General features: G+C 44.3%; 1 protein-coding gene across 5 annotated transcripts in view; it reads left to right on the forward strand.

Annotated features, from left to right (window-relative positions):
• Positions 1–26,060, forward strand: part of rbpjb (recombination signal binding protein for immunoglobulin kappa J region b) — a 76,622-nt gene that overhangs the window by 49,012 nt on the left and 1,550 nt on the right. For 4 of the 5 annotated variants that reach the window (XM_086197125.1, XM_086197129.1, XM_086197127.1 and 1 more), the window contains 10 exons: positions 12,356–12,394; positions 18,954–19,049; positions 20,892–21,057; positions 21,173–21,347; positions 22,091–22,228; positions 22,555–22,667; positions 23,804–23,944; positions 24,200–24,355; positions 25,225–25,328; positions 25,417–26,060. The exon at positions 25,417–26,060 is cut by the window's right edge and continues 1,550 nt beyond it. In XM_086197125.1, the coding sequence (XP_086053251.1) occupies positions 18,961–19,049; positions 20,892–21,057; positions 21,173–21,347; positions 22,091–22,228; positions 22,555–22,667; positions 23,804–23,944; positions 24,200–24,355; positions 25,225–25,328; positions 25,417–25,741 (1,407 nt within the window). In that variant the 5' untranslated portion in view covers positions 12,356–12,394; positions 18,954–18,960 and the 3' untranslated portion in view covers positions 25,742–26,060. Of the gene's footprint in view, positions 1–2,350; positions 2,396–12,355; positions 12,395–18,953; positions 19,050–20,891; positions 21,058–21,172; positions 21,348–22,090; positions 22,229–22,554; positions 22,668–23,803; positions 23,945–24,199; positions 24,356–25,224; positions 25,329–25,416 lie in introns of those variants that run through there. The other variant, XM_086197128.1, reaches the window with a different exon arrangement.

The following is a 26,060-nucleotide window of genomic DNA, read 5'->3' on the forward strand; positions in this document are numbered from 1 at the left end:
AAAAAAGGTTACGTGTAATGTAACTCAGTGTTTCTGGCACCCTGACATCAGTCTCCCCGCCAGGGTTAATCATGCCAACAGGTTCAAATTTCAATATCTGACGTGCTTGGTGAGACATGTTGTTTTATTCCCACCCATTTTTTTTTCCTCCGTCCGGTCTTGAAGTAGACGTCACAGCCTGGTAACTGTAACCCGGAGCGCCGCAGCTCGACCTCATCCTGAGGTTCAGTGTTGGCTTACTCACGCACAAGCCCCAATCTTCATGAACTCCTGTGGCATTCAAGATCAATATTTGCAGCTGTACAGTAGAGAGCTGCCTGTTCTTTCTCTTTTTCTGTGCATATGCGCTGGTCCTGAGAAGGTCTGTGTTGTAGCTCCCAGCGATAAGAATTTTCCACATTGTCAATATCACTCTGGCGCTCTCTGTATATTTGCACTATTTAAACATTATTTGCACGTTTGCAGAAGAAAAGCACTCGCTGCATTTTCCATTTGTTTATCCTGAAGGTTCCGGTGAACGGGCCGGTGGCTGCGGGAGCCCGTGGATGCTGGGGGGGTTAATAATGAGGTGTCCAGCCACTCGGAGGAGTTGTGATATCTACTGTCAGCCCTCGGGCAGGGAAACCAGACACCTTTTTTCTTCTTCTTCTTTATCGGCCCTTCACCTCCCCTTCCCTGCCTCACTCCGCTGGTTTGCCTGCACTCTCCTGGAGCTCTAAAATCTATATAGACAGGCCGGTCCAAAGAGTGCACAACTCAGTCCAGTGTGTTTTAGTCCGACAGATGTGCTACCAAAAAAAAAAAGTTGAATTGCTGAATATATCTGTCTTGACCTGATCTTATCTTGAGGTTTATTGCGGGTGTAGCATCCTGTAAAAACATTAGCTTTGAGTGGCATTTACAATAAAGAGGGTGACTGTATTAGTCAGGGTGACAGCCAGTAAGCTGCTGGAGTGTTGTACTACTGTATGTATTATGATGTAGTACTTATTGAATAAGATTTTTTTTTTTAACCTTTTGTTTGCTTATTTGAGCCCAACGCAGTACTCTGGTTTTAGTTACTACGAGTACAATAATGAGGAGCCTCAGCTATGAGTGCTTTCATCCGGTGCTCGAGTCTTTTTTTCTTCTTTTTTTTTTTTTTAGCCGCAACCACGTGCACACTGGTGCATGTATGCGCTGACTGCCAGTTGACCCCCAGAGGTCAAACCGTAACCCTTGACCTTGAGCATTTAAATGATGGCGTCTGGCGTCTGCTTGTTGTGTTTCGGTTCCCCTTGGGAGCACTGGATTCACAAGAGATGGATATGCAAGCCTGTGTGTGTGTGTGTGTGTGTGTGTGTGTGTGTGTGTGTGTGTGTGTGTGTGTGTGTGTGTGTGTGTGTGTGTGTGTAAACACAACAAGATGTGCTCATGCAAAAATATGAGCATTAAAGTCATTTTGCAGCGACGTACCTCCAGCTTGAATCAGATAATTCCTATGTCACCATCTTCCAGTGAAGTTGTTCATTTATTTATTTATGGCCAAAGCTGCGTCGATCCCTGCGCCAGTATCAGTCGCATTTGTGGCAACCTTTATTTAAAACCCTCTAGACGCATTTGTCACATTTTCATGAGAAACACACAAAGTTAAAAATCAAATGTTTGTAGGTTGGAAGAGGACACTTCAGCTGTGTGGGGGAAAAATACTGACTCTTCCATATATGGTGATATTTCCTCCTATAATAAAAGTATTTTGTTTAAATATATTTCCCTTTTTTGCAGTAATACCAGGGTAGTGCAGTACATAAACACTTAATCCCTGCTTCTTCTATTTTTGGCTTTTAAAGAGTGTTTTTACATCTTCAAATACACAGGTGTTGCAGTGTATCGCTGATTAATCATCTCGCAACATGTCGATTAGTGCAGAGTTTTTGCAGCATGATGCTGTCATCGTTGGCAGAGTATTGTAGTAGTACTACACACAAATATTCCTTTACTCCCACCTCCATGGGAAGAAAGGATAAAATAAGCTCTGCCGTGGTTGGTTAGTGTCACCTTTTAAACAACAAAATATCTGCTAGAACTGCTGCTTCATCTGTGCAGTTATTGTTGCCTTTCTTTTCTTTTTTTTGTTTTCTTGATGAGTAAGTGTCCCACATTAAAATTCCACAGTGCATCTCTTCTTATGGTGTCAATGAACTTGAAATATTTCAATTCTTGTCAGGGAGAGATTATTTCCTGCCTGATGTCTCACTGATTCCCAGAAGAGGAAGGAGGAGGAGGAGGAGGGGTTTGCTGGCGATTTTGTTTAATGCCAAGTGTAATGTTTATGAATTTATGTTTCTCCATCAGGATGTTGGAGTGTGACCGTCAGAATTCCTGGCATCGCTTGTTGTGCACCTCCCTTTAAATTGTAAAAACAAAAAGACACACACACACACACACACACACACACACACACACACACACACACAGCGGGGCTTGAAGGCATGAGCCAGCAAGAACTTTGATCGATCACACTGCCCTGCTTCGTGTTTTCTACTCTTCCTGGTGCTGGTGGTGTTTTTGGATTATAACGTCAAACGTGTTGGGCTTTGATAAAAGAAAAGACCCATACGTTAGCAAGTTGCTAATTGCACTAGCTTGCGAATTTCAAACCTTATTTTCCTGAGACAAAGACAGCTTTGGTTTTAGATTTGAGCCTTTAACGAGTTGTGATTTTGCTGCAAAGTTTGTTTCAAGTGTTTCCCCACCTCTCAAAGTGAGGAGGCTGGAAAACCCACAGATAATACTGCATGACTTTCTGATGGATAAGCCTCCTCCCCTGTATTTGCACCCGATTAGTCCTTAGCTGTACCTAAGGAGTGTGTCACTCAGTGTTCAGAGTACAGCTGCGTCCTAGAAATGTCTCTATTTCATTTGTAATTCTTGGTTTGTCTTTTCTGTCTAAGGATTCTTGGAAATATCATAGATGTAAAAGGTCAAAAATAAAAATTTATTCATGCTATCTGTACTAGCTACCTGCTGATAGTTTATAGATTCAACTATATATATATATATATATATATATATATATATCTGTATCTCTCTCTCTCTCTATATATATATATATATTATATATATATTATATATATATATATATATATATATATATCCAGGTTTAGTTATCCTGCTAGCTTACCGGGGTCTATAACAGAGTGATGCACATGCAAGCTAACAACACAACAGAAGCGCTTGATTTCCTGTCTGGATTTTCAGGATAAGGTCCAACTCTTAGAAATTGTTTGAAGTGATAAATGATTGTTGCTTTGATTTTGAAGGCAAGGACTGTTTTTTGTTGTTGTTGTTTTTTGGCTGTCATTATAAAGGACAGGGTTCTTAAGTTAGCAGTACCTCAAAATTAACTTGTTGAAATACTGGGCAATTTTCCTGTAAATTCCCCTCTGCCGCAACCAAATTAACATGAAATGAAATCACAGCACAGCACAGCAGCAAAGGGTGGGTTTTCTGGGATGCTCTAATTGCCCAGAATCCCTAAAGCAGAGAAAAAAATGTTAGATTTTTTAGTTCTGACATTTCCCAGCCTTGTTTGACCTCTCCTTGACCTAAATTCCGTGCCTCACGTAGTGGCTTATACATATGGACAAGAAGAAAGAGGGAACTAAGAAACAAAAAAGGTAGGCCCCTGCCTTTATGACAGTTCCTCAAAAAGAAATAAACCATGCTGGCTCCTAGGTTATATCCTCCAGTATCTCCAGCCGCAACAGCCATTAATCCTTCAGCCGTCTCCCCAGCAACCAGTGAACTCATGCGAGTTTGGCAAATGACGATTGGTCAGGTTCATACTTGTTGTCACTGTCTGGTCCAAGACTTCCCTAGAATTCATGGCGCTGCTATTGCCTAATCTGACATCATGGTCAGAGACAGAAACATCATGAAGTCTGCTCCCAGCATTAGCCTGCCACGCCATGGAAAGTTTGGAAGGCACAGTGAAAGCTATCAGACACATGCCTGAGCAAATGAGCAAAAAAATATTTGTGGTTTGTTTTTGTTTTTTTTTTTGTTTTTTTAAGCGCACATTTGCGTTAGTATGTGATATTCAGTCGTGCAGAGTCTGGCACACACTCCTGAGGGCAAAAACAGGAGTGTGTGCTACGGTGTCTTTTGAGCCTTGGGGTGCTGATGGGTGTGCTGTTTTTTTTCCCCCTCCCCCTCCTCAAGTCTGTTTGGACTGTCAGTCTCGACTGTCAAACACATCCTAGAATGAACGGCGGAGCCGGGGTTCACACTCAATCAAAGTCCCGTTTCGTGTGTGTGTGTGCTAACGTCTGTTAGCGTGGTGGCGGTGGGTGGTCAACGCTCTATTCATAGCAGTCGCCATTTCTCTCTGACACCAGTACCTCATACGTCATAGTACCTGTCACAGAAGAGGGCCCTCCAACCGGAGGCTAATATTGACTATAACCAACATATTGGTGTACTGGGAAGTGTTCCTTATCTGAATAGGGACTCACGGAGCGACGGCATAGCCATTTATTGTTCATCAGTTTTTCCTCTTCTGCTTGTGATTTGCATAACTTATGGAAGAAGCTTGGAATGTGTCCCAAAATACCTGGAAGTGTGAAAGCAAAACCTCTAGAGGTTGAAGTGTCAGTGTAAATACATTTCGCAGCAGGTGCACGCTTCAAGAGACGGAATAAATTCATGTTTGACACAGTTCGAACATACTTAAGCATATAAATAAGTTGGTGTCTCATTTTCGAGTGCCTATTTTTTTGAAAATCTCCCTCTTTAAAGAGCGTTACAGTATTTTAAAAAGGAGAGTGAGTCCCGGGAATCTGAGGATAATGAGCTTTTTCCTGCTTTGTTGTTGCAAAAAAGAAATTCCCACCTGATTTCTCCACCGCCGGGTATCTACCGACAACCAGCTCTGGTTTAAATTTGACAATTTAAGTTGATTTCTTTGTGCCAGCACACTGAGGCTGCTGGAGACGTTCCGCATTCGGTCCGTCGGTCCAGCCGCGCGTCTGTTTGTTCCATTCTTGTGAACACAATATCTCAGGGAGCACCTTGAGGGAATTTCTTCACATTTGTCACTTGGACTCAAGGATGAACTGTAATCTCACAAATCTGTTTTTTTGGCCATAACAAAATATGACAAATTACAATCTGCTCTATTGGTATGAAATAGTATTTAGACTTCTTATCCCTCAAGTGGCCCGATTCTCATCTCCTGCCATCCCTCAACCCCGATGGGAAGTATTGTGAACATTGTGGGAATGAATATAATAAAGTTTATGTTTCTGTAGTTTAAAATGTTGACAGCCCTGCAATGAAACCAGGCCGGTTCCACAGCAGCAAAGATAAGCGAGGTGTTCCGTACGTTACAAGTGTGTTGCTAAGACAGAGAAGGGTCTTGGACAAAGGGAACTGTTCTCTCAGGTGCCTGTCCAATAGTTGCCATTCATGTGATCTGGGTCCTATTTAGTTCGCTCATAACCTAGCTTGTTTTGCTATGGTGAAAGTCTTTCTTTTCCCGACAACAGAGGCAAATGTAGGACCAAAGAGGAACAGAAGGAGGAGGCTGCAAGCAAAACTTAGATCTCAGAGGTTCCATAGGAGATGAAGTATGAGCGTATTAAGGGATGCTAGACTCGAGGTGGAGGTGAAACGAGGTGCCGGGGTGAATAGATTCCAGACCTGCCTTTAGTCTCATAAACAGGCGACAAGGTATGGCAAGTGCGCCATCTTGTTTCTGAACCGTTACCTGCCTCAACTAAATATTTTAAACTCTTACTTCGACCAAATTTTACATAAATGTCTGAAAGAATGAAATGCTCATGTACCTGCCTTTACCATCAAAGACTGATGTCACTTTGACTCACTGTTGGTGTTGAGAAAAACCGTACAACTGGTGCCAGTTGTACTTCTCTCAGCCTCCATGCCAGCGACCGTCACCCGTATGAGCCTGTGTTCCACAAACCGCGGTATTTCTGGAACTCCTTGTAGGAATTGCTTCAAATTTGGCTGAAATGTCCACTGAGAATCATTGAGGAACTGAAGTTTTTGCTGGTCAAAGGTCAAGGTCACGATGACCTCATGTCAGCATGAAATCTGTGGAACAGCCCTTGTAGAAGTTCTCTAAATTTGCCGCAGACGTCCACATGAGCTCTGGCGATCTGGGCCTGTTGTTGGTGTGAGGTCAGTGTGACAGGCGCACATCAGGGAGCCACACAACCTGCAGTCTGGTGTTTTTCTTGTTAACTTCACTCTGGGCAAACTGGGTGTAAACTCCAAACTGCCTGGTTGACGCCGACACACAACCAGGAGCCAGTAAATCTAGTGTGTCTGTGGGATGCTCGCAATTACGTGTGTGAGGCAGCATGTGTGTTCTGTGACAGAGGCCCGGGGGGGGCGTCAGTGGGGAGTCATTGTCTCAGAGTCTTTGCTTTCGGTTTTAATAAACTGCCACAAATATATAATCTTTCGCCCTCTGGCTGCTCCCTCATTCAGACAGAGAAATTAGTCAGTCTGCATATTTTTGGACATGCGTGCGTGTATTCAGATGCAGCCAAAATGAGAGAAAATTCTAAAACTGTCAAAAATAAATATGGACAAGTAAATATTGGCAGTTTTGAAAAAAATATACTTTCATCTTATCATGTTTTGGACTCAAAATCACCTTGATTTCAGGTTGAGCCTTTTTAAATCCATCCAATAACACTGCAAACATTTTTATTTTCCCCCCCGAATGTTATTTCTGGCATGATGGAGGAACTTTTATCAATTTTCCAATAAATCACCTGGTGTTATTTCGTTCCTAGAGAAGAAGCGTTCAGTTTCGCAGTGCACAATCCATCACTGCAAAACAGATGCCGACAGTTTGCAAGGCTGCATGGGAATGGAAATATCTATAAAGTTATATTGGCTATAAACTTTAATACTATGAAGGGGTTTTTTTTCTCTTTTTTTTTTTTTGCCTTCCCTTTTCTCTTTATTAATGTGTGATGCGGACAAACGGGACGCGATTGCTCACAGCGTTTTAGGTTTTTCATCTGCCAGCAAGAATCTTTAAAATTACACAGTAAAGAAAAACTTGACCGCCATCGTTTTCTTTTTCTTTTTTCTATCTTCATCATGAATATTTACTGATTCTGAAGAAGCGCGTGACTCAGTCAATTATCATGCAATATTACACAAAAGGATGTATTTTACTTCAAAAGAAACACCGCATCACATACAATTACAATGGTAAACCCCCCCCCCCCCCCCACGTATTAGTATTGGGATTAACTACAACATTGATGATACAAATAATATCTTAAGGGACAATGAGTTTGTACTTCCACTTTAAAGATTGCGCAGACCACTTTTTTCCGGGAAGAAATCAGGATTATTCATTGAATGTGGAGGTGTTTGTCAGTCCTCAGAAAGCTGCGTTCCAGCAGTAGTTTGCATCACCATAAAGTGTCAATTTCCTACACGTGGTTTGAATTTTGATATCAAGACCGATACGGTGCCACATGCAGCTTCTGGTTTGTCTTTGCAACTTCACCTTCAGTGGTTTCCTGTATTTTGGTCTTGTTTTGCTGTTACGTCGCTCTACCTCGAATCGCTCTTAAAGGAATTCATGAAGATGATAGGAAACGTGGACAGTGGCTTTTCGCAGAACACACGAAGCGTCTAGGATGCTTGAGGACGGTGAACAATCAGGGCGTTGATGTTTTTGTACTCGCATACTGTAAACAAAATAAGTAGTATTTAGCTCCCCTTTGTTTCCCGGTTTCATCCTCTTTTTCTCTCTGGATCCAACTTTAAATCCCTGCACTTCATCTTTGTTTAGAACACATTCTCTTTTCCACAACGCATCATCCAATTCTTCTTCGCCTTGCCTTTAATCTCGCCCTTCTCTTTCCCCGCAGTATCCCTTCCTCAATCACACCCAGCGAGCGAGCGGCGGAGGGGGTGAGGTTTAGCAGGAGGAGGAGTGATAGAAGAGAGCCGTCTGGAATCCATTAGCTAGTTGAGGCATCAGTGTTTCACTGTGGGAACCTTATTGATTGCCCTCCTTTATAATTATTCCACCTCCACTCCCTCCTTCTGGCTCCTGCGCCAGCCATGCGTTCAGTTTATCTCGTTTTCCTCCTGCCCTTCGCCCCCCCCCCCCCGTCTTTCCCCTCGCTTCATCCCTCTGTTTATTTGCTTCTCTTTTTTTTTTTTTACTATCTCACACTGTCTGTACTCCAGAATCCCTCGCCAACTGCGGGACACACTATCTGTGTTTATTGATGGCATGTACTTAAGAAGTATTGACATACTTATCAGCTGCATGCAAAGCCACCACATCCTACACCAGGAGAAACTCTGACTCACTCTCACACACTCACACACACTCTTGTCCCTCGTGTACCCAAAATACAATCACCTCCACCTGCAGCGTACCTCCTCGTGCCTAATACCTCCATGCCAGCAGCCATTTATCACGAGCTCATCTCTACTCTGTCGCCTCAGAGAACTGCTAAAGCAATACTACACACAAAAAGAGTATTTTGCCTTTTGTTTCTCTGTCTTTTTTATTACTTTTTTTCTGACTCCAGAATGCAGACATGTATTTAGCTCGGAGCTAATGGCGACAAACAACAGCAAAACTGACCAAAAACATCCGGTTACAAACCCTCAAGCGTCATGGTACTTGCATAATTCACATCTTCCTTGCCCAGCCGTATGCTCAGTAATCCACAAACACTTTGATTTGAGCTAAAAACAAATTATAATAACAGTGAACAAACATGGATGAGTGAGTTGGTTTAATTGAATGTGCTAGCTGGTCACGCTCCTCCACACTAGCACTGAAACAGGAAATGTTCTAGTCTGTTTTTAGCTCATATCAAAGTGCTTGTGGATGACAGCGTATGGCTGGATAAACAGATTATAACTGACTATGCGCTTGATATTTTGAGTCTTGTAAGCTGTCAGTCGTCATTAGCGTCAAGCTAAATATACGTGGCTGGCCCTTTCTGCATTATGGAATCTCTAGGATGTAATGCGATACAGAAAAAAAACAACAACTCTTTGTTTGCCTGGGCAGTTACAAATGTTAAATTCCTCAAAAGGCAAAATACACTTTTCGGGGGAATTATCGCTTCGTCGGAGAAGTGGTGCCTCTCAACATGAACTGCGCTCAGTAAGTTGTGGGATTTTAGAGTCACAACTTTAATACTGAGCAGTTGTTCATTTCCATATCAAATTAAAGTTCAGAAGAGGGTGAGGTAATCAAAAGGAACTCCAACTTTCTAATGCAGCAGGGAGCATTATATTGATGTGTGGGAAACGCTGCAGTTCCATGAGTCAGTATGGACAGACACATTGTTAGTCACTCCTATGGCATTCATTGTGTTCTGCTGCAAGAGGCTGATTGTACTCAGTGGGGAGGACTTTTTTTCCCCCAAAGTCAGCTTTTAGTGAGCTTAATATACATGCTTGATGGTAACGAGTGAGAATGTTTGATGTACTAATTAGGCTCCCAGATGCACAACCTGACTATGATGGACAACGGACCATCTTCCCGGATGATGCTCGGTGTGAGGGTTACCTGGTTAGCATCATCTTCATTGTAATTACAGTCATTGTAATATAAATAGTGTAATTACACCTCTGAAGGGGTTTATGGGGCTGGTTGTCCGTCAGTCAACAGGATTACACTAAAACTGCCCTGCAGGTTTGCTAGTGGAGGGCCGGTCCAAGGCTGTTGGGGCAGATGTATGCGTTTTAAAATTTTCATTATTTTCTCAGGAAACATTACATGAACCTTGTGTGACCAAAATTCAGACGTATTTCCAACAGCGTAGGACGTGTTTCCAGACATATATACCACGGGTCTTGGAATTAAAGTGGGCTATTGGCCTTGGCGGGGGTCCGCTAGCGCCCTTCTACTCCTTTGCTTCATTTGGCACAGACCCAAGGTTAATGTGCTGAAAAGTTCAGGACAAGCACGTGTCTGTTAGCACCCCAAGGTGAAAGAAAACCTGCAGGAAGGAAGAGTTGTTGACTTTTGGTTTTCTTCTCTACTTTTGAGTTGTCTGCGATTCTGATGTATGAGGGCAGTAGTCAGCACATACGATTTAATTGACAAACATGAACGGGGAAAAAAAAAGGAAAAATGCAGTGATCGGAGGCAAATACAGGAGGAGAACTTGGTCACTTGAGTGACAGGGATTCTGCATCTGTGGATTTTCTAAGTTTTCATGTATGAAAAGTGATAACTTCAGAGCTTGTAGCATATGTCACCCCCCCCACACACACACACACTCACACACACACACACACACACACAAACTCACAAAGATCTCGACCCATCATCCTCAGTTGTAGTTTTTTTTTTTTTTTTCTTCACATGTGGTGTTGGCAGTGGTTTCTTTGCTTCGTGCAATCTACGACAGAGTTTCCAGGTATGACTCAGTCGCTGGTTGCTGATTCTTCTGAGGTTCCTGCAGGCTGAAATTTTTACATGAAGTCAGCAGACGGTTCAGGGTCAGTTTACAGTAACTGAAAGTATCAGATGATGTCATAGTAGTTGAGTTTAATATGAATTTTTTATAAAAAGAAAAGAAACGTGTCATCCCCGCAGTGTTAAAAGTATTGACGTACATCGCCCCCCTGTGTGTTTTTTGTTTTATTTTTATGTCAACTGATGACACAGTTAAGTGTTGCACCCTGTGGAGTTGTCAATACTCCATTATTTACTTTGCGGAAAGTTGTGCACAAAGGGCAAGTGTTGTGTCGCTGAATCATTCCTTCACAAAATGTACTTGTGGATTCTTGGAAACACAGAAAAACGAACTAAAATCCCAAACGGCCTGGGAGGTTATGGGCTCGCGATCGTCAGACGAGCGCGTCGGTCTGATGGGAGATGTTTCCATCAGTCTGGTTTTGCTCTTGTGTTGCTCTTTTCTTTGTATCTGTTATATATAATGAGGGAACACTCAGTCAGTATTGAATTTATGTGTTTATTCACTTTTTTTTAATTCAAGAAAAGCAACTTTTTCAACTCAATAACTTTAGCATGTTTTCAAGTCTGTAGAAATATAAATTGCCGTATCAAGTTGTATTTTGCTGTGATAGTATCGACACAGGGAAATATATGCACGATAGTGGAGATCCAGTATGCTGGTATTTTATGACCGGTTTGACCGATGCTTGCAGATATTATCAGTCAAAAGACAAGTTGATATGATCTTCACCATTTCTACGCACTGAAAAACACATGAACTAAGTTGAACTTGAAGGAGTAAACCTTTTCCTTTATTTCCAAAACATTCAGACGTCGCTGTTTCTTTATCCTGAACAACAGCTTTGGCTAAAAGTGAAGAAGCGAATCTCGAGTTGCTAGGTGGAGTTTATCGGCCGCTAGACCGATGCGATATGATTGAAATATGACCAGTATCCATCAATCATCAGCCAAATCAGGACTGAAAAATCGGCTTGACAAATATTGGCCAAGAAATAATCCAGCGTCGTTCATCCCCCCGGTGCTCTAATCTACAAAATGTGAGAATAAATTGGATTAGCGTTTAACTTTACATGGCTATAACGCGTCAGTGCCCCAAACTGTCAACACATCTTCTGTTTAACATTTTTTTTTGTTTTGTTTTTTTTCGGAGTTGTTTTGAATTTGTTCAAAATTCTTATAACGTTAGGATCCCCCTCCCAACCCATAGGTTGGCATCTCGTACAAACTCGATTCGTTGTGTTTAATCCCCCAAATAGAGGGAAGTCTTTGATTCACCTCTGACCTGGAAGCTGCGTCAGGATATCAGTGCCCCGTTTTCAAATGTACAGATCAGCTCAGCAGTAACGCGCGTCTCTCTTCCTCTTGGGAGGAGGTCTTTATCACCACCACATCTACATCTTATGAGACCATTTAAGCTTCTGCCACAACCACCCAGACAAGGAGGTGCAGTTAATCTTTTAAGTGCTCCCTTAAATCGGTGTAATCTCCACCTTAATTTTTTTTTTTTTTTTTTTTTTTTTGAGGTTTGGAATTTGTTGGTCATTCCGCTGCAGCGGCTTCTAAAATGTAATGATAGTCACTAAGGATTAGCTAAAGGGAGGCGTCACTCACTGGCAACGCACAACTGGTTTAGAGGTTGTTCTGATTGACACAAATGAGTTTGAATGTTCTTGAACCTGCTTAGAAATCCGTCGCCCGCCTCCATCTGCAGTCGCTCTACACGAGCCGCCAAGGCCACAGCATGTGTGTGTGTGTTTGCGTGAGCGCGCCATTGTGTAACCCAATGTTTACTTTTGTTTGTGGTTGATGACAAGCCCACTCATTCTCCTCTTTTCTTCTTCTCTTCACTCTGTGTGTTTGCAGGAAGTTCGGGGAGCGCCCTCAGCCACAACGCCTAACCAGGTGAGCGCGCACTCCCCACATGACCTCCTTTGGTTCTCTTGTAAAGACACCAAAAACAGAGAGCAGCCCTGCTGTTTTTTTTGTTTTGTTTTTTTTGTATGATTCTCTTCACTTTATGTTAATTCCAAGTGGTTTTTGAGAAGGGGGGGGGGACATTTGAGACCCGTAATGGATGTCATGTGCTTCTGGAGATGTGAGCTGGGCTACAGATGTAACAGGGCAGACAGACATCTGTCCTGTACATCTGCCGCAGCGTCCCTGACAGAGAGGGTTGGGGGGGGGGGTGTCACAAGACCCCCGATAAACTCACAGATACTTTTAGTGGAGAGTCATACTAATACACCCATGCACCGCAAAACTACACCAAGGCTGCGGAATAAAATCCAGATTCCCTTCAAGATACTTTGTTGATCTCACAGCTGCGAGTACCAGTGGAGCAGAACCAATACCCCTCCGCTCCTGTAGAGGTCGCTGCATGGCTGGTTGACATCTCTCTCACTGCCGTTGCACTCAGAAGATCAACTGTCATGGTGGACCACACTCCAGCTGTGCGCATCTTACTAGACTGCCCAGGCAGTACACAGGAAGCTGCATTTTCAGTGCCATTTTTGAAATTACAGTTAATTATTCAGAATCTGAGGGAAATTCCTGTTTTTTTTGTTTTTAAAAAAAAATTGATTACATGGAGTATTGCAATATCGTATTGCAGTACGTCGCGATAATATCGTATCAAAATGCATATTTTATCGCGAGGGCCTCGCCGGAGCTGGTTGATGTTGTTATTGGAATCATTTTTGCATCAAATTAAGCCGTAAATCTATTTTGAAAAACACACATTTAAAAAAACAAAACAAAACAAAACGTTAAAAATAAGCCTGGCTGGTCGATTCAGCCAAAAAACAAAGAATTATTGGGGATGTTTCAAGAACATTTTTTTACCCCCCAAAAATTCAAGTCAGCTCACTTAAAAAAAGATGTTATTATGATTTCTTGCATTTATCTATCTTTTCTTTTTTTAACATTTGTCAAGCCAAATCAAACCTTATTGGGAGCCCAAATTGGCCCCTGGGCCTCAGTTTGGGCAGCCCTGGATTACGAGCAGTAACAACTGTTTTTTTGTTTTTTTTTTTAAACCGAGGCAGGAAATTTTAGCCTACAGGAAACAACCCACCTGCATCTTGTCACACAAATGAAGAAGAAAATAATTGTGCATTAAAATGTGCGCGTGCATCCCCAGGCAGGGCAAACGCCCCGGTCAAATTGACACTAATTAGAGTTTAATTAAGGTCTGAGGTTTTGTTTTGTTTTATTGGATTTGGTTTGTTTTTTTTGTTTTTTTTGAGGAAAAGCAGGTAACTGAGAGGGGAGCGTTTCCGCGTGAGGAGGTGGATCCGCCAGGGCTCGGCCTCGCTCTGTTGTTGGGGAGAAAATAGCCCTCGAAGGGGGCGACTTCCCTCACACAGGAGGCCTTTTATTTTTTCATGCGTTGTCTGTTTTTGTGTGTGTGTGTGTGTGTGTGTGTGTGTAGATGTTAGCGAGGGTCTCTGTCTGCTGTAACCCTCTGTGTGCGTGTGCATGTGTGTGTGTGCGGGCACGGACGCTCATCTCCAGTGTATTTGTCATGTATTGTATTTCCAGTTGAGTAGCCCTCCTGACAGGGCGGCCCTACAGGACCCGCAGCTTTGGCTGCCCTAAAAAAGCCCCTGCAGGACGGCGGGCTGCTTTAGTTGTCTGAGCTGCTGCCTGACAGAAAATCATGGCACTGGCGTATGCGGGAAGGGTCAAGCGTGTGTGAATAAACATGCAGACACGAGAACACCGAGGCAGCTCCACGGACATACACACACAGAGCAAATCGCCATGACACACACACACACACACACACACACACACGCATTAACAGTGTTTTTTTTTTTTATGCCTGTTGGCTGCTGGATTAAAATGTGTTTTGTGTCCGTCATATTTCTGGTCCTCAAAAACCATCAGACAAATGGGACCAGCGCGAGCCAGCGGACTGGCAGCAGATGAATGAAATGGGGGGGGGGGACACATCAAAAGGTGCTGGGGCCCCTTTTTTTTCCAAAACCATGCTTGGCTGTTCCAGCCAATATGCAACCCCTCATTTTCCCTGCTGAGCGCCACGCGCAATAACAAGCGCGCGCACTCACATACACACACACACACACACGCACACACAATCAAACAGGCAAACCACTCACCAACAAGTGCACACACTCTCTGGTATTACATGAGTTGTAAGGACCCTCATTAACAGGATGCATTTCCGAGCCTCTCACTTTCATCTAAACCATCACTACCAAGCTAACCGGGGCTCTTTCTCCAACGCGAACCCTGGTTAGAACCTGAAACAGCTCTTTGAAGTTGTGCCAAAATGTCCTCGCGAAGCAGAAACATCGCTCTTTGTTCCTCCTTTGAAATTAACTTCAAGATCAAAGTCAAACAACAAAAATTCAACCTCAGATGAACGTTGAGTTCAGCGCGCTCCACGAGTGGTACCTGTATTTGTCCCCTGCACATCACGTGGAATCTGCGTGTACGGTGGCGGCTCGGTAACTGGTGCCGATCTTAGTTGACAAGCAGGTAAACGGTCTGAATCGGAAACCTTGGTTCGTGCTGGTCTGGTAACAAACAGAGGGGGTTGTTGTTGGCTGCTGTGCCGCTACTTTATATGTGAGAGCAGCTTTGGATGAATGTGTGTCCATCACCCCCGTTTGATCCCAGGACATGCTTCAAACAGAACCACTCTACAGTCTCCCCTTACAAAGCTTTCATTAACGGTTGTAAGCGTATTATTAGATGCTTTCGTCACACTTTATTAACCGTTAACTCGCAGTTGATAATCAAGATGTGTGTGTGTGTATTGTGTGTGTGTGTGTGTGTGTGTGTGTGTGTGTGTGTGTGTGTGTATATATAGATATATATATCTATATAGATATATATCTATATATATAGATAGAGATATAGAGATATATATCTATATAGATATATATCTATATATATAGATAGAGATATAGAGATATCTATATAGATATATATCTATATATATAGATAGATAGATAGAGATATATAGATAGAGATATATAGATATAGATAGATAGATAGATATAGATATATATCTATATATCTATCTATATCTATATATCTCTATCTATATATATCTATCTATCTATCTATATATCTCTATCTATCTCTATCTATATATCTATATATATCTATTTATATCTATCTATCTATATAGATAGATAGATAGATAGATATCTCAACATATCTGTTGCCATTTTCTTAAATTTGTAAAACCCGAGATGTTGTTTCCACGGCTGCACTGTCACATCACATGTAAAACTATTTTCGGTGTCTTCATTTCTCTAAAGTTCAGCCCAACATATTTGGTTATCTATTGTAAATCTTGAATTTCCCACTACAATTTGCCATATAATTCTGTGGCTTTGAACAATGGTTGGCTGCATCAGTAAAGACGGACCCACCGCTGCGTCCGATCTATTCATGTGATGACGGGAGATTCGGTTTCATGTGATTGTTGCCACATGTTGAGCGCTTTATCTATTCAAATGTTATTTCAGAGAGCGCTGAAGTGGATATCAATACTAAGGATGGCATTGTAAATATCAGTATAGGAAGAACCGCTCTCTGTCTCGATGGGGGGAATGGTCTTCCTCCAGTGGCAGTGGTCTGGAACTGAGCTGACCACAGGCCCGAGCTTTGTTCTACCAGCACCAGCGAGAGATTCCTGTGTGATAGCTCATGCTATGACTCTTAGATACGGCCGATCCAGTTTAAAGATTCTTGTGGTCGTACTGGTCAAGATCATATTTGGAGTCAAGTCTTGACACACTGGATATTTTATACCGATATAAATGTTTTAATGATTTATGAATAAAGTTATTTTGGTCTTAAAGATCAATAAATGTTTTTAAGAATGCAAAACCAAGACACGTAACATTCACTTATCTTCTAATACAAGCCACATGATTCCCTCTTTTTTGAGAAGAAAATGTTCCCACTGTGGAACATTGGTATTGTACTCAATAGGAAACCTGTTAACGTCGGGACTGCTGTATCACCCTGTCACTTCAGGGAAGTGTCTGCAGTATCAAATACCAGCTGGGTAACTCAGCTACCAGCACATGTTGGATTAAGTGTTTGCATTTAATTAAATCAGGAAAATATGCAGCTTATCGAACAATGTAGGTAGTGTGGAAGATGAGCCTGACTGTGAGAAAGGTTCCGCAGTAGAATCTGCCAGCTGGTTGCTCGTTCTCACAGTGTCTGCGCATCTTTCTCTTGATGCTCCGGGTTCCTGTCAAAGAGCAAAACCCCCACCCCCCCCCAAAAAAAACACACACACATTGGGCAAAGGTAGGCCAGCCCAGTAACTGAAGGGTGGCTAGTTCGATCCTCACTGGCTCTCACTGTGTCCGTGAGAAAGACCCTGAACCCCTGGTGGCACCTTGCTCGGCAGCTGCCACCGTGAGTATGTGAGGCAACACTGTAAAGCACTTAAAGTTCTGCAAAGGTTTAAAATAAGAGTAAAATAAAACAGAGTCCGTTTTCCATGTTAGCTTATTTGAGACTCTTAATTTCTAGTTGTGTGTTGGCCCTGCTCCTGTAGCCTTTGCTGTAGATCCGCATTCCTATTGGTCTGGCTGGGTTGCGCTGCAGTCACAAAAATTCATCCATTGCAATGAATACGATCCCGTAAAAGAGCTGAGACCAGAGGAGGAAAGGCTTTGTTATGAGGTGGCACAGCTGTTGCAGTACTTATATTTCCAGGGAATCGCACTTGAGGCTATGCCATGGGCTACGACTTTAGGCCCCTACGCAACCGCCGCTCCTGTGTTGTCCTGAAGATTTCATAAACCCATGCTGGCTTCGTCTTTGCTGTTCATTTCTACAGAAAATCCAGAGCCCTGGCTTTAATCTGATTGACAGTCAGATGACATTCAGATGCTCTGGTACTCTCCTCCTCTTCCTCTGCTGATGGAAAACATAGGGAAGATGTTCTAGTGCGCATCTCGTTCGCACAGCAGCTGTGTTTGGGTCGGTCACCCTGCCTCTGCACCACGTCCTCTGTGTGTCAGGCTTTGTGGCGGCTGCGCTGGGTAGGCGCTGATGCGTAGCTACTCTGTAGATTGTGCCATCGATTTGACGCTCTGATAAATCGAGCTTTAACTGGCCGTAGGTGTGATGGAGAATGTCCGGTGCACGCCACCTCTCTCCAGATGTCAGCTGGGATTGTCTCCAGCGCTCCGTGGCCTTGCACTGAATGAGTAGATAATGAGATGAGGGGTCTGTGTGTGAGATACTGGCCTATCCGTGATGTCACCCTTCCTGTAAATACAGCTGATCGCGGGTGTTTCAACTCCCTGTAATGCACCAAGACTCTGAGACTTCCTCGAGGTCTACGCACCTTCTCTTGGCTCGCTCTAATTTCCTCCATGTGCTGTGCAAATAAACCGTATCAGGTTGCATCAAATGTTTGGAATTTTAGGATTGAACCCCCATCACTTTCGGTCCTACTTACTGGCCATCAGCAGTGTAGAAAATGCTGAATAAACATGCGAGAATCGAATAGCAGCTTTTACAATATAATTGTCCCACCACATAGTGAAGGGAGACATTTCCCTCTTCACTATGGAATGGATAATCCAAAATCCCCCTCGACTGTCCTCCTCTGTAACCCCCCCCACTCCCCTCCCACACATACACACACACACACACACACACACACACACACTGTGAGGGGCCTCTTGCTTTTCATAACAAAGGCCCCGTCTAACCCGAGCGTGCGGCTCAGTGTTGCGAGGCAGAGTGGGAAGCCCTCTGAACGCCGCGGCGTGTTAGGTGTCACTGACATCTGTGCGTGTGTTGGGCTGGGGTCCATCCAGGTCTGCAATACGTCTTCATTGTGCATCTGAACCTGATCTTTGACCCCCCCCCCTCCCCCTTTATAAGGAAGAGTGTGTCTATTCGGGGTAGTTGACAGAAGTAATTGGAGCGCAGACCTTGCAACATTTTGACATGAGATGAGGAATCTTCTCCAGTGAGCTCAGCGCCTTCTCTCTCTCTCTCTTTTTTCTTCTTTGGTGTATGTTTTTGTTTTTCCAGCTCCGCCGTTTTCTTTCTGCTTTTCTCTCTTAACCTCTCTTTCCCCCCAGGAGGCAGAGGTTGTACTCTGTCTTCATCTTCCCTCATGTCCCTTCCCCTCGCTCCTCGCCTTTTCTCCCCTGAGCCGGTCATTAACGGTTCAGCCCCTCTCCAACACCACCACCACCACCACCTCAAACAGACCCAGCTGGGGGAGAACACGGCTTTTTTGGCTAGCAGGCTAATGCATTCTCAGAGGCGTCCAAGGGGTCAATACAAGTGTACTTTATGAAACTTTTCTCATCCCTCGCTATTTTTGAATCGGTCCACACTAAAGCCTTTTTAACCTTGACCCTCCCCCAGCTTAGAGGTCCCATCTGCCTAAACGCACCCCGTCACCTCACTCATGAACCCTCTTTTCACCTCATCACAGGGAAGCGATGAGGAATTACCTGAAGGAGCGAGGTGACCAAACCGTCATGATCCTGCATGCAAAGGTTGCACAGAAATCCTACGGCAATGAGAAAAGGTGAGTGAAATCTATCTATGGAACGGTTTTCCTCAGGGTTTGATAAGAAGGTTTGGCTGGACATTTAGTACCCAATGTCGTCAGGATACTTTTCCTGACCAGCGTAGGATTAGCACTTCAAAACCATAAGACAAATTTCTCAACGAGGACACGAGTCAAGTGGGATTTGCGGATAGGTAAGGCATGTCACTCAAAGCGATCGGGATAAGGAGGGAATGGAAAACAGATACGCTAGGTTTTCCTCTTGGCAGTGTAGGTTTCTTGACCCCTCTGACCCACCCCACCCCCACCCGCCCGTCTATCAATAAAGGTCAGAAGAGGAAATGAGCGGTGAACTTGTGCCCGAGGCCACATCCAGGTGAAGGTTGCAGGGAGGGATGGCAACAAGGGAGATAAAAAGCCCCAAAGGATTGAAGATTAGAGCGTCCTGTAGGAATCGTCAGCAACAGCGTCGCTGTCATGTAATTCCTTGTAATTCATCTAACAGATTGTCTGCGGTTTAGAAGTGGGTGCAGGCTAATCGCTGGCTGTCAAACCCTCCCTCGGCTCCACTCTGCTCTCTTGAACTCTGTCTCTTCTTTTCTTCCTCAAACTCTTCCTGTAGCTCTCCTCGCACCTTCCCTCACTGTCTCTCTCACTCACGCTCATTGCTTTTCCTTCCCCCTTCTTCTTGGTCATTTTGCAACTTTTCTTCAGCCCCCCCCCCCCCTCCGCCTGTTCTCTTGGCCGAGCTGCAGAGTTGCTTGCGATCTCATTAGGCCTCGGCAAAAGCCTTCAGAGAGTAGACGAGTTTGAGCACAACGGGGGAGAGAGGCTGGGATGGAGAGGTTTTTCTGCTGTCGTGGACCCTGAACCCATACAGGGCTCACATCTACAGAGTCTGAATGAGACAGCAATGCAAGTTATTTCTGCCACCGGTCGCACATCAAGGTTGCTACATCCCTCGTCCTGCAAAACCAGTCGGTGTACATGAAGCGTGCCTTGTCTTACACCTCTGATGGCTTCTGTCTGTGTCATATCATAAGTGGAGAATCTGAATGAGCCGTCTCGCTCCATCTGTCTGCACTTTTTATAGGAGGTGAAAGTAGACAAACACCCACAGGGACAGACGCTGGTGTTGCGAAATAGCTCACTTTCCAGTTTCTGACTGACTGACATGAATTTACTTGAAGCCTGTTGCGCCACTGATGATTCGTTTTCACATGTGAGAAAGTCTTTGATTGGCATTTATGTTATTTATAGTTTTGGTCTTTGTATTATAAAGTATTTCCAAAGGAGTGTAGAAGCAAAAGTACTTGATGTTGTGAATGGTGTGAGGAAAAAGTGTTTTATTTTATGTGAGATGGTTTTGATTAGATAACCTCAACGCGTCTGCAAAATGAAGCTTGGCTGTTGTAAGACAAATGTGTATTTTTGAAGTGCATCAGCTTTGTTGAAGCTTGGCGCAGGTCTGCCCTCTTGTGGTGAAAATGAAAAGATGACACTGGCCATGTCTCTCTCCTTTTTTGGTCTGTGGAGGGGAGTTTCTTAGGAAATGCACAGACGTTCTAAGACTAATGTGGAAGCCAAAGTCTTTCTTTCTTTGTTTTTTTTTGGAGAATGTTTGTTCATGAATCTACGTGAAAACACAAAGCGCAGTAGCTGACAAATAAATTTAAGGAGCAATTTGACACAGAGACCTGGTGTTTCGTCAGAGGTTTCTGTTTAAGATCATACGACCCCTAGGAGTCTCTACTTCATCATCTGCAAACATGAAAGCATTTTTTTCACAAGTATTGCTAAATTCGTCGTTCAGGGTCCTTTTGTAGCCAGAGACTGAGGGATATTCTTGCTTCTGTGCAGGTTCTTCTGCCCTCCTCCCTGTGTTTACCTGATGGGCAGCGGCTGGAAGAAAAAGAAGGAGCAGATGGAGCGAGACGGCTGCTCAGAGCAGGAGTCGCAGCCATGTGCCTTCATCGGCATCGGCAACAGCGACCAAGAAATGCAACAGCTAAACTTAGAGGGAAAGGTACAGCATCCACGGGCAGTCCCATTGTGCCCGTGGCGTTTACGTCTAATGTGCGTTAACCACAAATTTACCGTAAAATAAATGTTTGTTTTCTTCAACCGTTTCCTCTCTCTAGAATTATTGCACAGCCAAAACCTTGTACATATCGGACTCCGACAAGAGAAAGCACTTCATGTTGTCTGTCAAGATGTTCTACGGCAACAGCGCTGACATCGGCGTCTTCCTCAGCAAGAGGATCAAAGTTATCTCCAAGCCCTCCAAAAAGAAACAGTCGCTCAAAAACGCCGACTGTAAGTTTCTGTGTTTTCTAACTGAGCTTCAGGAGTCAGGATTGAAACGTTGTGTTGATACATGGTGTCAGATCTTAACGTCTAATCCATCCCCCACATTTGCTTTTGTAATAGATTTCCCTTCTGATATCTGTGTAAAGATGAATGTGAGGTGACGGATGCTCCTTAAACGCACCGTCCTCAGTTGAAGTGCTTTTGTTGGCTCGCCGTCCTGGAAAGTTGGGTTTAAACATACGATGTTGATTGAAAGCGTGGTTATGTTTAGGTTAAGCTAAGGTTTCTCTGCAGATGTTGGCAGGAGCTTTATTTCACAGTGACTGAGGTATAAAAGACGACTTTAAAAGCTCCACAAACGTTTGAGCTTTGGATTTTCCCAAAGTTTGCCCATCTTCCTTTCCTAAAGTTAATTACAGGAGCCCTTGTGACACTTCAGTTTTTAATGGAAATGTGCCTGGTACATCTTTAGATATACAAAGTTTCAACCTTTTGTCGCTCAATTCAACGAAAACTTGACGAAGCATGTTCTTTGTGTATATTGCTACTTTTATGGCTATTATTTCTAACCACCAGGGGGCAGCAAAGCTTTCCCAGTATGTCACGTGGAACGCCTGTCATGTACACAGCAGCTCTGCAAATGTTTACTCTCTGGCTATTTTCTCCGCTCTTATCGCTCTCTAACACAGCTGACCTGCGATGATGTAACCCGTCTGTGTGTGTTTTCATGTTTGCCCCCCCACCACCAGTGTGCATCGCATCAGGGACCAAGGTGGCGCTATTCAACCGACTGAGGTCCCAAACAGTCAGCACACGCTATCTACACGTGGAAGGCGGCAACTTTCACGCCAGCTCCCAACAGTGGGGCGCCTTCTACATCCACCTGTGTGAGTGTATGACCTCGTACTTCACCCCCCCCCCCAGGTTTTTTTTTATCTTCGAGTATGTGTTCTATGAGGGCGTGGCCCCGGATAAACACTCAAGAAAGGTTCTAAAGCTTCCAATCAAACAGATTTGACCCAGAACCACTCATGTGTTCAGGGCGGTATGTGGGTGTGATGCTGGTGGCTTTGCAGCACTGACGCTCTCTCTCTCTCTCTCTCTCTCTCTCTCTCCTCTCTCTCTCTCTCTCTCCTCTCTCTCTCTCTCTCTCTCTCTCTCTCTCTCTCTCTCTCTCTCTCTCTCTCTCTCTCTCTCTCTCGTGTATTTTCAGTGGATGACGAGGAGTCAGAAGGAGAAGAGTTCACTGTGAGAGACGGTTACATCCACTACGGCCAGACAGTCAAGCTGGTTTGCTCTGTCACTGGCATGGCGCTGCCCAGACTGGTAAAATAAAAACACACACATTACAAATTTAACGGAAACCTTAGTTTGAACAACTCCATAGGTAAAACATAATAACACACACATACTCTTTGTGTGTAGGGCTGAACTCGCCTCGGTACGAATGTTTGACGGTTCCCTTTATTGTTATTACAAATCCATAGAAGACATCTGACATATTTCCATGGTTCTTTCTCACATCACTGTTGATGCACATTTGGGGAATAAAAACTATTCTGTTATCAAAGGCCAAAATTACAGTTCATTCTAAACCATCGCAGAGCAGCGGTAGCTCGCTAGTAGCAAAGCAAGCTAACAGTGGCATTCTTTGCTAGCAGGGAGCACCAAGCTCAATGACATTTCTGCATTCTCAGAGAAAGAAATGATGGCATACTTCATGTTCAACTACTACAGAGACAAGATGATGGCTAGCTACTCGCTATGCTAGCAAGGTCTCTGTGCTAGCTGGGTCTCTGTAGCCCCTCCACACAGAGAATAGGCTGAGAATTAAGTTGAGGTTCCCACGGACCAAAAACACTTAAATAAACAGTTATAGTTGGAGGGAGGTTCTTGATATGTGGACTCTTATTTTTCTTCTTTTACAGCTAACTTAGCCTCCACCAGTTAGCAGCCGCGACAGGTGAGAGCTCACAGCCTACGGCCACCAACAGCTAGGGCCGACAAGTTGTAGGCTTTAATGATAAAACTGCCAGCAGTCAGAGGTTCAAAAAGCCTAAATTCCTCTCCACACTGGTGGATTTCCTCTCTCAAGGGGCGAATATACACAATTATTCTGTGGCCGAACCCAAGCGAGGACTGGTGATGCGAAGCGTCCGTTCTCAGGCTCTATGGTTCTATGATCCCAGGAGTGTTTGTTTGTGTCTATTATCTTGGCCGCTGTGGATCTGAAAAAAGCTCTGAAGTTGATTCACAAAGGTCTTAAAAAGCTGCATGCAGCTATTCCAGCTTTTTTTCCTTTTTTTTTTGGTGCTCTTATTACTTTCCTCCATCCTTCCATCTCAAATAGATTCCTTTCAAATCATGTGACCTTTTTGCTACTTCCCCTGTTTTCCCGGTATCTTCCTCTGCAGCTGGCTCATCTGCTTCTCTCTCTCTCTCTCTCAATCTCAATCTCTCAGATCATCCGTAAGGTGGATAAGCAGACGGCGCTGCTGGACGCCGACGACCCCGTCTCCCAGCTCCATAAGTGTGCCTTCTACCTGAAGGACACGGAACGCATGTACCTGTGCCTCTCGCAAGAAAGGATCATCCAGTTTCAAGTCAGTGTCTCACCCTTTCATTCCCCTCAGACGATGTTAATCTCACCCTCTTCACAGATTGGTGTGTGTGTGTGTGCGTGTGTGTGTGACGGAGAGAGTGAAAGAGAGTAACAAATTTAAAGAGAATTCAAGTTCAGCCTCACAGCACTGATGCCTTCATGCATGTGTGAGGGTAGCCTGGAGGAGAAGGAGACTTAGCTGGCTGATTACCTGGCCTCATTACCCTCTTCCTCTTCCTCTTCCTCTTCCTGCTAGGCAACTCCATGCCCAAAGGAACCAAACAAAGAAATGATCAACGACGGCGCTTCCTGGACAATCATCAGCACAGACAAAGCCGAATACACATTCTACGAGGGCATGGGCCCGGTCCACTCGCCCGTCACCCCCGTGCCTGTGGTAGAGAGCTTACAGGTACTCACACTTCCGTGTCTGCGCTTAGACGGACAGGAGATTCCACTCTTCCAAAGTCCCACAGCACAGAATTCATGTCAGATTCACACCGACCCGTGAAATGAATCGCAATCAACACAAAATGAAAATGTCAGGGCAAATTTCTTGTTCAGGTCCAAGAATATCATCAATATCATCGTGAATTATTGGATAGAACTTAGCGAACGTGTCAAAACGATGCTTCTACTACTCACAGTTGCCGTGACTGTACTTATTCAAATTATTGTGCTTGATATTTATACTGTTAGACGTTGTGTCATCAATACAAGGTACTATTAATGTACTGTAACTGGCTGCTGTTAGTAGTTACAGTTACCATTTCTGTTACAGCTGTTACAGATGCACAATGACAAGTAATCAGTATCGGCGGCTGTTGGTAATTTTATCAAATAAATCCATGTTAGTCTTGAAATCTTGTGCGATGAATATGGTTGATGAGATTAATAGTCTTCTGCTAATACTGACAAAAAATATACACACAAAAATGCACCAAACATTTTATTCACAGATCTGACCTCATTCTGAGGTCAGATCTGTGAATAAAATCGGCAGCTGCATGAGGAACGCCGGTGCTCAGTTCTAGTATTTCCAGTCCCGTATTCCCATTTCTAGTTTTGAAAACGGAACGCTACTTTTTTTCCAGATTCAGAGAGATTCTGTCTGAGAACAACCTGCAAACATGGATAATAGCGACACTGGTAAATGTCGGCCAAATCAGCGGTTGAATATTGTCAGGAAAACCCGTTTTCGCGCATCAGTAACGCCTTTATCGCTTGTGTCACCCCAGCTGCTAATACATGAAGTGGTCTGGTGTTTGTGTGTGCGTGTAGCTTAACGGCGGCGGGGACGTCGCCATGCTGGAGCTCACGGGACAGAACTTCACTCCAAATTTGCGGGTCTGGTTCGGAGACGTGGAGGCAGAGACCATGTACAGGTGGGTCCTGGGTGGAGTACGGTGTTTGAACACCTGTGGGTGCAGGTGTGGGTTCTGACTGCACGCGGCTGTCCGTGTCTCCCTCCAGGTGCGCGGAGAGCATGCTGTGCGTGGTCCCCGACATCTCCGCCTTCCGTGAGGGCTGGCGCTGGGTACGGCAGCCGGTCCAGGTGCCTGTCACATTGGTGAGGAACGACGGCATCATCTACTCCACCACACTGACCTTCACCTACACGCCGGAGCCCGGACCACGGCCGCACTGCAGCGCGGCGGGCGCCATCCTACGGGCCAGCAACTCCAGTCTGCTGAGCAACAACAGCCAGGAGGCGGGTTCCAGCGTCTACGGCCCTAACAGCACCTCCAACGCCGGAGTCACATCATCATCCTCCACCGCCGCCGCTGTGGTGTCCTAACGCACGCAAACACACACTCACGCACGCACACACACACACACACACACACATACATGCACACATACACACACACGGGGTGCCCACGCAATACAAAATGCCTTGAGAGCAAATATACCACCCGGTATATAAGGACTATGGGAAATAATAAAACTGACTCACTCGTTAAGTGCTGCGTATTAATTTTTGGATACAAAGAAGCTGAAGAGGAGAAAGAAACGTAAACGGCGGGACAAAGGAACAAACGCAGGGGAAATCTGAAGGAGGTGACACCACATCGCTGTCAGCTGATGGGAAATAAGCAAAAGTGCTCCTTGACACG

Source organism: Aulostomus chinensis, chromosome 24 (genome assembly GCF_037954235.1).
Source record: "Aulostomus chinensis isolate RoL2024-O1b breed Wild chromosome 24, RoL_Achi_v1.0, whole genome shotgun sequence".
NCBI lineage: Eukaryota > Metazoa > Chordata > Actinopteri > Syngnathiformes > Aulostomidae > Aulostomus > Aulostomus chinensis.